This window comes from Dipteris shenzhenensis, chromosome 19 (assembly GCF_047967505.1).
Source record: "Dipteris shenzhenensis isolate YYH24624 ecotype China chromosome 19, Dip_SZ_1.0, whole genome shotgun sequence".
Classification (NCBI taxonomy): Eukaryota; Viridiplantae; Streptophyta; class Polypodiopsida; order Gleicheniales; family Dipteridaceae; genus Dipteris; species Dipteris shenzhenensis.
Window position 1 is genome coordinate 1,765,411 of NC_141614.1, and position 18,558 is coordinate 1,783,968.

Below are 18,558 nucleotides of genomic sequence, written 5' to 3' on the forward strand. Positions count from 1 at the left end.
TACGCGCAATGGCCAAAGCACTCTAGCTGTCAGTGTAGACAATAGTGGAGGAAGTCTGGCGAATACCAAGATCTGTAAGTAACTATCGAAGCCAAACACACTCTACTTTAGTGGTGAAAGCTGCCCTGTACTCAGCCTCACAGCTAGATGTGGTAACTGTTGGTTGCTTCTTGCTGAGCCAAGAGATACATGAATAGCCAAACAAAAAACAATTGCCAGTATATGACACTTTGGTGTCGGAACATCCTGCCCAGTCACTATCCGTGTAAGCATGCATGGTAAGTGAACCCTGATCACCATAGAAGAGGGCTAAATCTTGAGTGCCTCTGAGATATCTGAAGACTCTCTTCACTGCCTGCCAATGCTGTGAACTGGGCATGTGCATGAATCTGCTGAGCTGAGATACTGCATATTGTAAGTCAGGTCTGGTGTGACATAAATAAATAAGGCATCCAACAGCGTGCTGATAAAGAGTGATATCACATGGTGGGCTCTCATCATGAGCTGAGAATTTGAAGCCAGGGTCCACTGGAGTAGAGATTAGCTTGCAATCCTCAAACTGAAAACAATCAAGGAGCTGTCCAATATACTTGGACTGAGACATCATGATACCCCCCTCAACATGAGCAAACTGAATGCCCAAATAATAATGGAGCTGTCCCATGTCTGGCATGTCAAAAATCTGCTGCAAATCAGCCTTGAAAGCTGCAATTTGCTGAGTATCTGGGCCCGTGATGAGCATATCATCCACATATAAAATCAGCACTAAAAAATCAGATCCACTCCCACAGACATAAAGAGTGGGTTCTGTGGGACTATTCTGAAAACCAAGGGATAGTAAGTGCATGAATTTTGGCATACCATGCCCTGGGTGCCTACTTCAAACCATAAAGGGATTTCTAAGCCGGCATACCTTATTTTCAGAATTAACAACCTCAAAGCCAGGAGGTTGTGTGACATATACTTCTTCCGGCAGATCCCCATGAAGAAAAGCAGTCTTGATGTTAAGTTGGTGCACTTGCCAATGATTATGGGCTGCAATGGCAATGACACATCTAATGGTAGTAATCCTGGATGTGGGAGCAAATGTCTCCTCAAAGTCAATGCCTTGTTGTTGGGCATACCCTTTTGCAACAAGACGGGCTTTGTATCGATCTATGCTGCCATCAGATTTCCTTTTTAATTTGTAGACCCACCAGGTACCAATGGCATGCTTGCCGGGAGGGAGATCTACTAATTCCCATGTGTCATTTTTGGCAATGGATTGTAACTCAGCTCTCATTGCATCCATCCACTCTTTGCTGTAAAAAGCATCTTTATGGCACAAAGGCTCTTCATTGCAAGCTGTAGCAAGGAGTGCAAACTCAAGAAAGTGACCATGCATTTGTCTATTCCTTGATCTTGTCCGGGCAGCAAAAGGCTGATCTTGTTTGCTGTCCCTCAATGTATCAAGAAGCCATTTGGGAACTTGTCTTTGCTGTCTATTGACAGCTCTTTCTTCAATCATTGCATCATGAATAGTGGGATCATTTTGTGCTGGAAGAGAAACCTGCAAATCAGCATGGGGTAGTGGCTGATTATTGCTTGGTGGAGGGCCTACAGGAGGCTCATGTTGCTGGTCAAAGTCTTCCTCTGATGAAGGCAGAGGTAACCAAGAGTCAAAGGCATCAAACATGTCAACATCTGGCTTAGCTTTGCAGTCCACAAGAGGAGAAGCTGAATGTTCAGCAAAGATTACATCTCTACTGACAATAATCTTCCCAGTATTTGGTTGGTATAACGGATACCCTTTGCTCTCTTGGCTGTAACCAATAAAGTCATCAAGCTTGTGTCTCATCTGAGATGGTATATGAACATATGCAAGAGACCCAAAAACTCTCATGTGTGAAAGTGAAGGCTTCCGGCCTTTCCATGCTTCATAGGGTGTAACAGTCTTCAATGCCCATGTAGGTGATCTATTCAGCACATAGTTGGCACACATCACTGCATCAAGCCAAAATTTATTGGGCAAAGACTTGGCCTTAAGCATGCATCTGGCCATCTCTATTGTGGACCTGTTTTTCCTTTCAGAAACAGGATTCTGCTGAGGAGTGTAAGGAGTAGTGCATGAGTGAATAATGCCCTTTGACATATACTCTCCCTCCCTATCTGTGTTGAGGGTGACAAGCTTGCATCCTGATTCATTCTCAACCATATTCAGCCACCTCTGAAAGCATGAGAAAACTTCAGATTTGGCTTTTAAAGGATATATCCAGCAATATCTTGTCAAATCATCAATGAGAGTCATGAAATATTTGTACCCCCTAATGGCATTTGTCCTCATTGGGCCACATATATCACTGTGCACTAGCTGCAATTTCCTTTGTGAGAGTTTTGGACAATTCTTTTGAAAAGGAAACCGATGCATCTTACCCAAAAGACAACCCTCACACACATGTTTGGAAACTGTGTGAGTTTGAGGTACATCATTTGCCATCTGCTGTGAGCTCTATAATTGAGATGACCCATTCTCTCATGCCAAAGATGAGTTTCAGCAAGCTGTGAATCTGAAATAGCAAATGCTTCAATAGAAAGTGCAGCTGAATGATGATCAAGGTGATAAAGCCCCTTTTGCAAAGTGCCAGTGAGAACTATGGCATTGTCATCACGAAGATCATAAACTAGGCATCTGTAGCCATCAAAAATCACTCTGAAACCTGAAGTAGCAATTGCTGAAATTGAGATCAGGTTGACTTCGATTCTAGGCACAAAGAGAACATTTGTCAAAGTGACAGGATGACTTGAAATAGATGTGATCTGCACATCTCCAATTCCTTTTACAGCATATGAAGCATTATTAGCGTATGTGATAGTTCCCCCTCGAGGTGCATCAGCTACAGAGTGAAACAACTGTCTGCAAGATGTGACATGCTTGGAAGCACCACTATCAAAGTACCAGCAAAGTACCAGGACTGAGCATCATTAGCAGTAAAAAATGCATCAGCTTTGGAGGGATCAAATGAGCAATGCACAGCCCATGCCCAATCATCCTAAATTGACTGTTCCTGAGTTGGAAGAGCAGCAGCAAGAGTGCTAGAGGAAGAGGCATCAGGAGGAGTACCCCCTGCAGAGGGACCAGCAGTAGAGGCAACCACTGTAGCATTGGCTGGCCTCAGATCAACCCCAGAAACAATATTCCACAAATTCTTTGCAACAATAATATGTTTCATGAGATAAGATCACATCGGATAGTTGGTGCCATCCAAGTGATCATCTTCACGAAGAACACCAAATAGATCTTGATTGTTCCCAGCTATAGCAAATGTGATACCCTAAAAGAGAGCTGAAAACCCAAAAGCCTCAAGGCTATCATTGCAAAAGCTGGCTGTCCAAAAATGACAGCAAATATCTGCAAATTTCCAACCCAAATCAAAAGGGCAAATGCAGATTTGAACCAAATGTGACTGTGGCAGGCAATGTTCACTGCAAAAACAGCAAATCTGGCAAAAGCCCCAAATTTAATGAGGGCAAATAGGCCAAAAAGAGGGCAAATGCAGAAAAGCTCCAAATTTTGCTGAAATTTTTGCAAATGTGACCCAATGTATGCGAATCTGACTCAATGTCTTGCAGGAAAGGCTCAATGTCTGAAAATCTAACTCAATGTCCTGCAAATGTGACTCAATGTATAGCCTCAAGGCTTGAAGCTGCAAAAGTATGAGTTACTGTTCCAAACATCAGTTGAAATTGAGCTCCCAACACAAAAACCCCAAATTTTGTTGACCTGAGTGATGGCGTGGCACAATGTGATAGTCTTGAACCAAATCCCGGAGCAAGTACAACATACGGCGCAGGTATTGACGAGACATACAGAACAGTACGGAATCCAATGGACGGTTGTACGGATGTAGGATGTACAGCTGTACGGAAACACAGTACGGGACAGATATGCTGACTGTACGGAGTGCAGTACAGAGCCCTGTACGGTGACGTACAGAACATGTACGCTATACGGAAGCTGTACAGACAATTGCTGTGTATGATTGTATGGAGCAGATCCAATGTACGGTGCACAGCGTAGGTTCGATGTGCAGAATAGTACGGACGATATACGCGTAGATATGATGTAATGAACTCAGGTACGAAAGTACTAAAGCAGTTACGATACCTTTTGTACAGCTGTACAGAAGGTGTATGGCGCAGTACTTCTGCCGTACGTACGTCTGGTGTACGGAATCACAAGTATGAAAAAGAGTGTACGGCTGCAACAAGTACTGGTTGTTCCGTATGGCAGGGGTCCTAATTGCAGGCTTGTTTGTACGTGGGTCCGTACAGTCATACGGACTGTACAGGTGGAGAAGCAGGTAGGCTGAAGAGAGCTGATGCGAGTCCAAGAGCAGGAAGCAAGTATTAATGTGGCTCTGATACCACTGTAGGATCGATGAATAGAAAGAGAGAGAGAGCAAGGTACAAAGAGTCGATAGAGTCTGCCGTCACATCAACTAGGATAATGAAAATAGAGAGTACAAGGTACTTGTACCTAGACCTAGGACTAAGTGTCCTAGGTGTCACATAGGACTAAGTGTCCTATGTGGCCTAAAAGGCACTAACACTACAAGTGCCTATATTTATGCCTACAAGGCACATACCATGTATAGGGCATCACTAGAACCACTAGGACATGGCCTACAAAACTCAGACTCTACAAAGATCATTGCTTATGGATCTCAGATGAAAGGTTCATCGAACCGCCAAGCTACACTTAAATACATCTCTCCCATGCATTGAGGATCTCAACGGTTCAGTTTTGGGTATCTTCACACAAGCTACGGGTTGAGACAAGACGAGCAGAGGACATCCCATGCGAGAGACGGATCTGCACTTTATGTGATATGCAGGAGATCGAGACAGAGGATCAATATGCTTTCAGATGCCCGATATACTACAAGATCCGTGGACGGCACCATTGTCTTTTCAATAGTTTTTGGCACATCTAGATCAGCAACGTGTGGCTATTTTTCTTCTCGAGGCTCAGAGATATGAGCACGGAGGAGAGTACATGGGGGACCGGTTGAGCCCAAATAGAGCATGATCATGGATTTTTTTTTCGGTGATCCGAGCCAATTTCAGTAGGGGGTCAGACGCAAGAGAGCGCCAGAGGACATGACTTGCCAGATTCGACTAGGAGTGGACACTCACGTGAGGGCTGCAAATATATCCTCTCTCTTCGACATGGGGAGACAGACCATGGGAGTGACGATAGCACTATTCAGACAGCAGGCCACATTACAGAGACTACAGAGGAGGAGGGATGGACCGAGATGGGCCAAGTGGCGACAACAACGTTCTATCACTTCTTTCTTGACGCCAGAGCCATTGTCAAACAAGCTGCTCTCGTCTTTCCTTAGTCATCCAGTCGAGTTGGTCCCACAAATAGCATACACAAGTCCAGCCCCTCAGGGACGATTGCCGATTGATAGACGACCAAAGAGATTCTTCTTGGTGTTTGCTCCCCCCTTTGTAAATTTCCTTGGTAGGGATAGCGCGATATGCTACTTTTATTTCTTGTCATAGGCATCAGCCTTGGTAGGGGTGCCCATTTTAGTGGACCCACCCTTAACATTGCATCTGGTTTCTTTTCAGTCTCATAGATCCTTTGGTCTTCTGTAGACGTTAATAAAATTTCTTCCTTTCTCCTCCTTATTCAAAGGAGGACAATGACATAAACTCTGGGGATTGGCTCCCACTTTTTATGCTTCCCTTGCAAACTGCAACATAGCTCATTGCTGTGACAACCATTAGCAGCAGTGGCAACCTTGACATTCTGCAATTGCCTCCTTTGAGAATGGGATTTCCCCCCCTATTGTTTTATATGGAGGCTGCCTACTAGGACTTCTAGCTGTATAATGACACAGAGAAAATCACATCTCTCCTTTGCCTTCGTTTGCAAACTAGCCTTGCTTGGCAAACCTCAAATTTTGTTGCTTGGCTGGCCCAACTTCACTGATGCTTCAAGCTTTTTCCTTTACCAACCAGACTTTCACCTTTCCACTCACCTTGGTGTCAAGAGTCAAAATCCATGCGTCTCTACATGTAGCCTTGCCGTTTCTTTGCCACTTGTGTGTCAATCCTTTGTTGTCTGTACAGCAATTGCGTGTGCGAACACGTCTTTGTACACCACGTACTCTTTCTTCCACTTGTGCTTGGAAAGGGATCTGATACCAAATGTTATGAACCAATTGTGTATAATGCTACAAATGTGTGTGTGATTGAACAGGAATTCAGGAATTGTAGAATCACAAAAAAAGATATTACGCAAGATTGACTTTCCAAATGGGAGAAGACCACCGTCATGACGGAATTTGTTGTTACATTGACACCTACATGCAAGATGTGCGAGTGACGAAACAATATGCATGCATGCAAGGTGGTTGACAAAGAATGCATATAGACCCTTTCATTTGTAACCCTTGATTCTTGAGTTAACTCAAAGACCACCTTTGTATTTAACTCTAGCCTTATGACTCATAGACCTACCATTTAGTGTATCCTAATGCAACCTTCCACCCAGACACGTGAGTGCACATATTTATAAATAAATATTGGCCATATTTTGTTGATAGGATGTGTATCACTCGGTCCCATCAAGACTTGAGGGCTCCATCAAAACCCCCAAATCGAGATCTAGTCAAAAAATAAGGCCATAGCCATGGGAATTACTAATAGAAGTACACTACCTCGACACCATCAATGCCTCAACTATAACCTTGTTGGTGAATGTCATCGATCATAAAACCAGTGAATGGCATTTTCTATTTGCAGCAATTTGATTTCTTGTGTGTGCACATTGATATTACCTATGTGTCAGATGGCACTATAGACTAGGAGGCCTCCTCGTGTTTTCTTTAAACATTTAGGGAGGCTCACTCGTGATGCTTGTGAGAGCACGTGTTATGCAATTGTCTACACCCACCATGGGCTGCTCATGATGTTGGGATGCCATAGTAACTCTGCTTTGCTATGCGTAATGGAGTGTTTAGGCTTTGAACATGTATGGGTGCTCAAGTATGTGTGGGTGTGTATGGATGCTTTGTATAAATGGATGCTCAAGTATGTGTGGGTGTGTGGATTTGTATGTGTGAGAGCATATTTTTATACTATGGTCTACACCCACTGTTGGGTGCTGATGACGTCAGTGGGGATGTCATAGTAGCTAGTCCCTGCTATGCATGATGGAGTTTATGGTTTTCAACCTTGTGAGTGACTATCATGAGATTGAAACTGCACTATGTTGTGTTTTTAGAGGATGAGTTTGGGAATGTTCCTAGATTCATCTAGGTATATGCTTCTCTCGTATTAGCGGACATGCAAATTTCACCTTGTGAAGTTTTCGTCCAAGTCGCGGCCTGCTGGTATTGTGATAATTCTTTCTATCTTAAATGGTGCGTTGCCCTATCAGCTAGATTTAGATTTAGATATGCTCATTGGGGAGAGACTAAAATGAAAATGTTTAGACTTCACAAGCAGTTGTAGCTTGAATGAAGAGATTTCGGACTACCTTTTGATTAGCCTTCTCCTTTAGTGCTAGCCTTCGTCATGGTTGAGTCTGCCCTTCACCTCCGAAGTGCCGACAGAAACTCAGTACGAAGACTTTGTATAAATGGATGCTCAAGTATGTGTGGGTGTGTGGATTTGTATATGTGAGAGCATATTTTTATACTATGGTCTACACCCACTGTTGGGTGTTGATGACGTCAGTGGGGATGTCATAGTAGCTAGTCCCTGCTATGCATGATGGAGTTTATGGTTTTCAACCTTGTGAGTGACTATCATGAGATTGAAACTGCACTATGTTGTGTTTTTAGAGAATGAGTTTGGGAATGTTCCTAGATTCATCTAGGTATATGCTTCTGCCGTATTAGCGGACATGCAAATCTCACCTTGTGAAGTTTTCGTCCAAGTCGCGGCCTGTTGGTATTGTGATAATTCTTTCTATCTTAAATGGTGTGTTGCCCTATCAGCTAGATTTAGATTTAGATATGCTCGTTGGGGAGAGACTAAAATGAAAATGTTTAGACTTCACAAGCAGTTGTAGCTTGAATGAAGAGATTTTGGACTACCTTTTAATTAGCCTTCTCCTTTAGTGCTAGCCTTTGTCATGGCTGAGTCTGCCCTTCACCTTCGGAGTGCCGACAGAAACTCAGTACGAAGACTTTGTATAAATGGATGCTCAAGTATGTGTGGGTGTGTGGATTTGTATGTGTGAGAGCATATTTTTATACTATGGTCGACACCCACTGTTGGGCGCTGATGACGTCAGTGGGGATGTCATAGTTGCTAGTCCCTGCTATGCATGATGGAGTTTATGGTTTTCAACCTTGTGAGTGACTATTATGAGATTGAAACTGCACTATGTTGTGTTTTTAGAGGATGAGTTTGGGAATGTTCCTAGATTCATCTAGGTATATATTTGAACATGTGGGTGCTTTATCATAATATTAAAATTGAACTGTCTCTTTTGTTTGTATAGGATGAGTTGGGAATGGTACTAGAATTGTCTAGGTATATATTCCTTCTATATTAGTAGAAATGTCACTAAAATGTTTATCAAGGGTGCAACTTGCTGTATATCGTGAACCCATTGGGGGCTGATGAGGTCAGTGGCTGGTCATTGTAGCCACTCCTTATATGTGTGATGGAGTTTATGGTTACCTTGTGGGTGATGATCATGAGGTTAAAACTGCATTGTTCATTTTTCATTTACATGGTGAGTTTCGGAATGCTCCCAGACTCATCTAGATGTATACATAGGATTGTGAGGCAATAAAATATTTCTTCATAGAATGTTTAAATCAGTTACACATCTAGCCTCAAATTCCATTTAAATTTGGAGGTTGTATGCTTGGAAAGGGCTTGCATAGTGCATAGTTATCTATGGGATTAGGTCTCACTGCATTAGGAAACGCAGTTTGCTCTACCATTGAAGTGCATTTCCTATCCTTAGATGATTTTTGGCAATTTTTGTCGTACCGAGATGGAAACTCACATAAAGGTTGAACAAAGGCTAAACCTGGTGCAAGGTTTAGACGTTGCAGAAGGCTCACGTTTCATCCTGTTTTCTTCTAATTTCAAACTTTTGTAACATCAAAAACGAAGGAAAAGTCAATGAAGAGTCATGTTGCAGTCAGTGTAACTTTGCAAGTGTGGGCATGGACATGACTATGAGGGCTTTGAGGAAAGCAAAGTTGTGGTTAGACCTGAGAGCAGTACATATGAGAAGTTGTGGAGTTTGATCTTCGTATGGACAGACTAGTTGGGCCTTTATTCAAGTAGCACGTATGGATGGGCTGAGTGGCATGCCTAGAAACATTTGATACTACTTGGACTGAAAAGAACTGCAAAGAGATTTTTTCTCTGATGTCCTTTTGGTGTAAAATCAAATGCTTCAAAGGCTTTAATGTTTAGGCTTGAGAATTCTTATTTTAATGTGCACTAATTGTGACTTGTGTGTGTCTCCTTGTCAGGTGCAATGATGCCAATTTATTTATTCGTCCTGTACAGATTGAAACCAGAGACACCCATTATTATCATGTGATTTACACCCCCTTCTTGGTCTGCTGACAAGCTTCCATTATGTAATGAATTTAGTGATGTCAACCTCTCTTTGGTAATGTCTGTTTAAAAATAGTTAGTATTGAATTTTAATCAGTTTTAGAAATGGTGATTGCTTGGTTCATATTAGATGACCATTTTGCAGGCTGCATTTTTTGCTGTCTGTGACATAGAGGAGATGGAAGAACTCACCTGGTAGGTGCTAAGCCTTGCCACCTAACAATTGTTTAGCTATGGGCATTTGAAATTGAGTATTTTGTGGTTTTCAAAATAAATTGAGATGTATTACATGTTATTAAGTAAAGAGACAGTGAGGAAAGAAACTTAAATCATGAGAGAGTAAATTTGTACCAAAAAATCAAACAATACAATAGTGGAGACCTGGCAATTGAGAGTCCCTGCCTTGTGCTAGAATCAAAACACTCATGGTACTAGGGCATATTTCCACATCATGCTATAGTTTGTGAGCCGAAAGAATCCCACACACGAAGGAAAGTCTATAAAGTTTCAGAGCATGTATCCCACTGACTCCTTAAATATGTATGTTCTCCTGCAAAAAAAAAATATGTGTTCTTCATATGCTTTTCTCCAATGACATGCCTAGAACAAGTAAACCAATCTTTGAGATAGGTACACTAGAGATAATCCCCGACTATGACACATTCAAAGAAGGCATAGACAAAGGTTTTGGAATCAAGTAGAATGTGACTAAAGAAGTGAGACAGCTCTATTGTGGGTTCCCAATGGCTTGGGGATTAGAAGGCCTAGTTGAGGAATCTACTCGTGAAGTAGCGATTGTTTCATTGTAGCATCCCATTGAGCACTTCACAATTTATAGTGAGGGATCGATGTAGGGAGTGGAAGTAACTCAGTAAAGTGCCTAGGTTGAATGCAAGGCCAAAGATAGTGCTCGAAACTTTGTGCTTCATTAAAGTGTTGTTGACATATCTAGTGTATCTTTGAACCCACTGTGATGCTATGTTCTCCTGTAAGCAAAAGAGATTTTTCGCTCTCTAACTTTCTAATGAATGATGATTCAGGTGATTAGAGAAACGGTTTTAGAGAAACCTCATTCTAGAAACAGCTCAATATCTATATCGACAAGATTGTTAAAGGATCCTTTACCCAATCCGGATGTTGTACTGAAAATTTATATTAGCTACCTCCACTGTGCTTCTGGAGACTAAAGTAGCTGTGCAAGAGGTAGACCCTAGAGAACCAAAGCCTTCAGATTCTTGAAAAAGCTATCCTATCAATTATCCGTAGCTCATCACATCAACCCATCATTTGGATCATGTGCCACTGGTGAAGATCCAAGTCCACAAATTCATACGTATTATAGAGTCTAAAGATCGGTACTGCAAAGGCTTATGCTACAAAGCCTATCCTAATGGCTTATGCTACAAAGCCTATCCATTTAGGAAAAAGCAAGTTAACCCAAGACAATCCTAAGCTCATGTTTATCTAGGATCATCTCCCATAGTCACATTGAAACGTTTCAGTGAAATGGTTTCCAGGTTTCTAAAACGTTTCCAGGTGAAATGTTTCAAGAAAACCTTGTAACGTACACTATGAAACATACGTTATAGGGGAAAATTATTAAAAATATGCTTTTTTTTTTCCTGAGGCTCTAAGAGACTGGGGAGAAGGGGTACTAGTTAAAATAAGCATTGAAAATAGTTTGAAACTTGGAAACTGTGTGCAAGTATATGCTATATGGAGACTAGTAAACTGATTAAATTCATGCTAATGGAATTCATGCAGCCAATAGTTATTCTCAACAAACTAGCTGCATAGAATTTCATCAACCTTCTCAACAAACTAGTTTTGAAACACAAGTTTCAGCCTTTCAATGAATTCATGTATGACAAGTTTGAAAGTTTCAATGGGTCTGAAACGAGTTCCAATGTGACTATGCATATATCTACAATCAAGAGGTAAGCTCACAACCAGCCATAGAACTACCTTGATGTAGCCCTCAAACCTAGAGGTTATGGGTCATGTCCATGGACTAGCCTCCACTGGTAGATACCTCTATGTCCCATCCTAGCAGGATGGGATAGAGCGCTTGCACTGGGTGGCTTCTATGCTTTTCTAATATTCTCTGGAGAGTCCAAGTGCCAGGCTTGGCATCCATATAGAATTATCGCATGTACTCATGTTGTGCACAAAAACTTCCTCATGTACCAATTCCATGAATGTGAATTTCTGCATTTATTTTGGAAGCTGTAAAGGGCTTTCAAACCTCCCATTATTCTTTTCTTCACACATGTATTTCATTTATAATTGTTCTCAAATTCTAGTCCCAGGTACAGTATGATGAGACCACATCCAATTTTTCCCCTTAAAAGGAAAAAGACACTTGTTTGTCTCGTGATTCAATGACCAAGGCTTGGTCTTTGTAATGTTTAATTACATCTTGGAGTTCTTGCAAATTTTGCTCAAAGCATCAAAGTGTTTTGAAGGCCTCTTTTGTCTTTTGCAAAAGGCACTACATCATCTGCATATAATAGTAGGATTAAAGCATATCCGGCAATTTTTGGACATCTACTCCACTGTGTCCTTTTTTAACTCCTCGATAAACAAACCGTAGAAAGTTGATGAAAGACGACATCCTTGTTTAACCCCTACTTTACTGCTTATGATTATCTTCTCCTCTGAATTAGACCCATCTACTAGCAGCCTTGCTAATTCAACTAGCATCTTTTCATACTACTTGAACCCTAAACCCTCTACTCTTGAGGGAATGTAAGTTTTTCTAGTCTTGCCCATAAATTTTTAAAAGCTTTCTTGAAGTTCACAAAACAGCAATATCCCCCTCTTGTTGTTGCAACAATGTTGTGACCACCTGGTCCACTGTTGAGTCGCCTGAAGCCAGCTTGAGATGTTGCTCTTATTTCTGTTTCTTCTGTCCATTTGCTCATTTTCTGCTCTAAGCTGGTTCCATATAGCTTAAGAGGCCCGCTACATGAGATCGCAAAAAATAGCCTCCTCCTCCTGAAACAAAGTATCAGGAATACGGACCCCCTTCTATGGCAGTCTACCAATAGGGCTGCTCTAGGTGAAGCATACCAGGGAATGATCTGACATCGTCATCCACCAAAATACACGTGGCTGTCCCTATGTGCACGCCCAATCCCCAGCTAGTATCTATCAAGTCATTCTAGCAGACCATTATGCCACCGCTGACTGAAGGAGAAGCAGAGACTGTCGGCAAGTTTGGAGAGCCTTGCCTCCCTCCAGGGGTCGCGACCACTAATTGCAAACTCCCAAGTTCTCCGCCTCCTCAAACTGACTCATCCTATAAGGTGATATGCTTATAGGCTGAGCGCCTGGGATCAAATCTATACGATGATCTACTGCCCTCTCTGGAGGTAACCCTGCGGGCAGTTGGGTCGAAAATACATCATTAAATTCATTTAAAACTTCTTTAGTTCAATATGTTCAACCATGCTTAATTCATTTGTAGAAGAAACAGGCATAACAAATGAAGAAAGTGAAATCAAAACACATTGAAACACATCATAAAAAGTGATTTGTATCATATTTTGAACTTGAATCGCATTTACAATGCTCCGCAACCATAGGAGTGAAAAGGGGGTTAAGAGTAGAAATGGAAAAGAGGGGGAAGGGAGATGGTATAAACATCAATAAAGCATCAAGCAAAGGAGAAAGATGGGGAAGAATGATATAGACATCAAAGGAGCAAGGTGGCTACATTTGGAAGGCTCTTGTAAGTCACCTCTAGAAAGAGGCATGGTGTTATCAACAACCAAGGGCATAAACGTTCAAGATCACGATCCTAGAGTCACGCATCCGTAAGCTGATCCACTCTACTCGTCTTGCAATAAGCTCTCCCTGGTAGAACAAATCTGGGGCTAGCATCTGCGACATTGAAATGTAAAGCCCTGTGCTTCTACCCATTGCAAGGGACCAAATCTCAAGGCCTGTTGCCAATCCCACCACAGCCCTCTACAACTCTTGTTGAAGAATCAATTGATATGGCCGCTATCATGCACCATCATGAAGATTCCTACTCACCATGTTCTAGCTAGGGGGGGGAGGGGAGCAGAGGCAAACAAGGCCTTATATGCACGGAATCCTTGTAACAACTATGGACTTCTGAGTTTTCAAGAAGGGGGATGGATGGTGAGAATCTATTTCTGTACGGCAGCACACTAAAGGCATGACTTGTTCAATGCCTACCTTTAGCACCCACTACATCTAGAAGGAGGCCTACACATCTCGCTGACTAGCATATTGGTCTAGTGGCCAATGTGCAATATCCGCGAAGTCAGCGCATTGGTCTAGTGGCCAATGTGCAATATCCGCTAGTTGTTCCTCTAGCCCTAAACAGAGCACCACTGTTGTTGCAAGGCCCAAACCTCTCCTGTCAAGAGAACAAGCCAATTGGAAAGTAGCCACATCTCCAAGCGTGATCCACAACTCCTTCCCTTGCTCTCCTCCATCATCCTAAACATCTGATCCCTCATCATCGAATCAAAGAGAAGGGGTGTCCACTGCTCCTCCCCGGTGGCAGTGAAGTTGAAGCCCTAGAAAAGATGGGACGGCCTTCAAATTGCTGGGATGGAAATCAGGATTGACACCTCTAGTGCAAGTGGGTAGTTGTCTGGAATATCAAAATAGTTCCAAGGCCCCCAACCACTAGAAGTGCCATGGAAGGAGCTGTCCTAAGAGAGAGTTCAGTCCTGTGGTCCTTGGGAAAGGGGAGGACTCTTGCATCGGCTCAAGGGGGTTCACGCTCTGACCCTTGAAGTGGGGCTGATATTGGGACGACGAAGCCACACTTTGACCAAGGGGCTTGGGTGTTGAGTGGTTGTCGAAGAAGAATGGGAAAGAGGGGGGGGGGGGGGGGGGAGGGGAGGAGAGGCAACAGCTATAGGGCGGAAGGAGAGGAGGAAATGGTGCAGTGAGTAGTGAGGGTGATCTCGAGCCTCACTGTGGTGTCAACAGAGAGGGAGGGCGGGGGGGGGGGGGCAGCAGAAGGGGGGGGGGGTGTAGGAAACGGGATCAGGGAGAGAGGAGAGGAGGCCGGGGGGAGGGTTGAGTAGTGCAAATAGTGGGGCTGGGAAAGGGCACCTCCCTTTGTCTTGGAGCCAAAGCGGACTCAGGGGTCGAGCAGGAGCATGGGATTTGATGATCGTACCTATTGGACAGTGGCATGCACGGCGTCTTGGGTTCTTCGTGGAATGCTTGCCTAGCTGTCTTTGATCTACCAAGTCCAAGCTCCATCGGAAGGCTCAACCCAAGGAATCTACATCATATGCTGGTGTCTGTCTGTGGAGGGGCAAAGGTCTTGTAACAAGGCCGGTCCGTTGTTGTCTTGCAAGAGGCAGTGGCTAGGTAGTGGCTCTACTTGCGGGCAGGCTCTCGCAAGGTGCAGCGCAGGCACCGCCTTGGGAGGCCAGAAACCTCAATCCTTTGATGAAAAGTGCCCTGAATTTCTGGAGGAAGATCTCCTCCAACAGGGATTTCGGCCACTCTACTAACAACTTGAGCCAAGGGACCCCATCATCTGGCAAGACCAAGGGCTGTTGAGGGCAACGACCTAGCAACACGGCCGAATCATCCTCCAATAGAAGGGACGCTAAGCTCGCCTAGATCCTAATCTCAAACCTTGCTCCTCGTGGGCGTGAGGCCTACTATGTGGCCCACCAATGCTCTATCCCTCAAGGATTGAACTGCAATCTGCACCTGCTGCTTGCGCATTATACTGTGAAGGGATAAGAAATTTTACCAGGTTGGTCTATGTGTGTCGTAAGAGAGTCCACAAAGCCTATAGATGCCATGAAATGCTTCAGACTCTCATCAATGTGTAGACAATAAGGTATTGCAAAGTCAGTTACACTTGGAGCTCAAGCCACAAAAAATAATCTGCTTTAACGTTCTTTGAGACACAACATTGTTTACAATCCCCAAAAATTGTTTGTTGATGTAGTCTCCATATGCCCTTTATGTCTTTTGAGATGCCATTGCCTGCTCAGTTACAATGATTAGCAGCCACAAGTATTCACATCTACACAAACACATTCTTCAAAGCAACTAAACAGGAAGTTCATACGTCTTTGATCCTCGAAATACTCAGACTTACCTAATTAAAATTGAGGGTTTGTCCAAGTTCAAGTCACCACATAAAAAGAGCAGCAGCAACAGCAATGAATGTTTTCGAGGTATTCCCATCAAACTCATCGAACTGTCACATATGAAGTTGCAATAAATAGGCTTGCGTTTGGGTAGTTTCACCACCAAAATCTAATGTTGGTTTGCCTTGTATGCTTGCAACAAAATAAATAGAAAGGTATACCTTCATGACAGGATACAGCTGCATAGCCGGGTAAATAGACTATCTACAGCGGGAGGGTTTGAAACTACTGGATTTTTTTCCCGGGGGGAGGGGTGATAGCCAGGAATAGGATCTGGAATGGCTGCAGTTACATGATATTTGCATGGATATGTGGTAGGACTCTTTGCAGAAGCGGAAGTGTAAATTATCATTTCTAGAACTAATAGGCAATCTCCATATCAAGCATAATACAGATGTGTATGCAAAGCATTCTACTTGTCAAACAGTATTTATTTTGCTTCTAGATATGCCTTTTGAATGGTGCAAGCTACCAATTGATGAAAGTTTTTCATGTGTCTATTGTGGGCTCACCTAGAAAAGAATCCTGTTTGATTGAAGATGTTAATATCCTGTTATCACCCTTATCAATTTGTGTACCTAGAGCATTTTCTTGTTTGACCTAAAAAACTCAGTATTATTGTTAAAGTCCTATTTTTGGTAACTCATTTATAACTATGTAGTATCAGTGGTGATATGAGTATTATGTTTCATTGCAGGGATTATGGGATCAATTTCAGTGATGACACACATCAAGTAAAGGCATTCAAGTGTCGCTGTGGAAGCCCGCTTTGCAGGGACAAACAGAAGAAACGAAAGCATGAGTCCCCTTGCTTGTGAAGTAAAGTTATCTCATTATTTCATTCCGCTAACTTGGCTTCTGTCTTGAACTGGAATGCTCAGATGGCACCTGTCCAACCATTTGTATCATATGGTAAGATGAAAATTTTGCCTTTGATTCAGGAATTCTTACAATCTGTAGTCCATTGGCTAGAAAATTTTATGAGGAAAATTTCATTCCTTGATGATTGGTCTTTCACATTAGTGCTTCGTTTGTAAAGTAAAGAGAAGATATATTCAAAATCTTTCTTTTGAAGTTAAAAAGTAAATGACTATTGACACTTTAGGTTGCTCATTTTTACCTGGTTGGAGAAATCAGTGAAGTGCTTGCTGTGAGGGGTACAGTCTTTTCTGTGTAATGCAAATCTTTTTTCTTGTATTGTGACCTGCTTACCAACCTGAAGCTTAAGCTTCATCCTATATGTTGACACGCTTTTGTGTTACATGAGATGCAGAACCTTACCCTCCCCAAGTAACTATGAGGTTCTAGATATGAGTTTATGTTGCGAGGTTCTAGATATAGATCGACAAATTCTAAATTTTATAGTCCTAGACCCAAAGATAATGATTATGCTTTTGACTTGGAAGAATAATCCTAGCAACAAAGGAGATGTGTGTCCTATGCAATCAAGTATTGATTGCAATGCTTCTGGGTCTTCCTCTCTTTCATAAGTTGCCAATAAGGATGCATATCGTTGCATATTCTCTCCACTTCATTTTCCTTGTTATTATACCTAATCAGAGCGCTCTATTGGAAGAATTGAATCTTGTGGTGTGAACCCCTAGTAGCCAAAGCTTGATTGGCAAGACCTTGCTTTGTACTTTAAAATTTAGAGCATGTAATCCTACTCTTGAATAAAAATGTTGAGGTATCTTATGCCACCTTGTCTCTATTATCTCGATCACCATCATTGCCAATAAAGGAAAGTTGTTTGATATGAGAAGTCTATTGACAAGAAAAGATGCATCACATGCTCCAATTTATGAGCTTGCTTTTTCTCAAAATACAAGACAAGCTTTGTCCCCTTTGGGGCATCCTCCATCAAAGTAGAAGTGTCTATGTTCTTCCTCTTCACTCAAGAGAGACAATGTTGGTTCTAGTGGCTCCACTAGTGTAGATGCCCATGGCATCTTAGAATGTGAGTCAAGTAGCTTAATATCTCTCTAGTGGTATGGCTCCTAGCATGTAGGAAATATATGGGTATAAAGAAAGAGAGGTGAGGCACAAAAAGACATCTACAATAACCCATATATACATGTACAAAGGTAACTTGTGACTACAATGAGAAATGTTGGTAGCCCATAATATTCTTTGTTAGTTGAGCCAAAAAGCAAGGCATGGTACCCTCCAAGTAGGAGCAAACAATTGTATCATAATTATGGCTTCTCATTCTCAAGAAGTATTGCAATCTATTGGTGGGTCTTCTAAACATAGCATACAACCATAGTTTTGAGTAAATTAAAGGATGTTAAGTAAAAAAGGCTTTAGGTGATATGCGAAGCTTTAGCTAGGATCTTATATGTAGTTAAAAGAATCATCTCAAGCTAATCAATTCAGTTTACCATCCCCTCTACAAATGAGGATGATCAAACTTGAGCAGTGCATGGCCTTAAGGTAAGTCATTTTGAAAAAGCTTGGAGAAGGTAAGAGCTGTTCAAATTCTAGAAAGTTAAGAAATTTGAGAATATACTAGCATCATCATGGTGTCTATTCGCTTGTAACATTGATAAAAACATTGAGGGGGCATTAAGTATTGCCCACATTAATAGTTACCACTATGGGTGTATGCATACTAACTCTCTAGCATAAGCTCTCTCATTTGTAAGTAGTGAGCAAGTATGAAGCTCAATAAAATAATGAAATTTTTTGTTCTCTGTGTGACCCTATTTAAAGCAACACCATGCTTGTCTCGTGACACATCTACAACTATCAAAACTTTGGTAGGGGCAATTCTCCCTAAATAACCTTTAACAATACAAGTCGGTTT

At 42.2% G+C, this 18,558-nt stretch overlaps 1 protein-coding gene across 2 annotated transcripts in view; it reads left to right on the plus strand.

The window, feature by feature from the left end:
* Positions 1-16,734, plus strand: part of LOC147889908 (uncharacterized) — an 88,551-nt gene extending 71,817 nt beyond the window's left edge. For both annotated transcript variants that reach the window (XM_087391126.1, XM_087391127.1), the window contains exons 14-16: positions 9,501-9,567; positions 9,734-9,783; positions 16,450-16,734. In XM_087391126.1, the coding sequence (XP_087247252.1) occupies positions 9,501-9,567; positions 9,734-9,783; positions 16,450-16,570 (238 nt within the window). In that variant the 3' untranslated portion in view covers positions 16,571-16,734. The remainder of the gene's footprint in view (positions 1-9,500; positions 9,568-9,733; positions 9,784-16,449) is intronic.
* Positions 16,735-18,558: the final 1,824 nt, after the last annotated feature.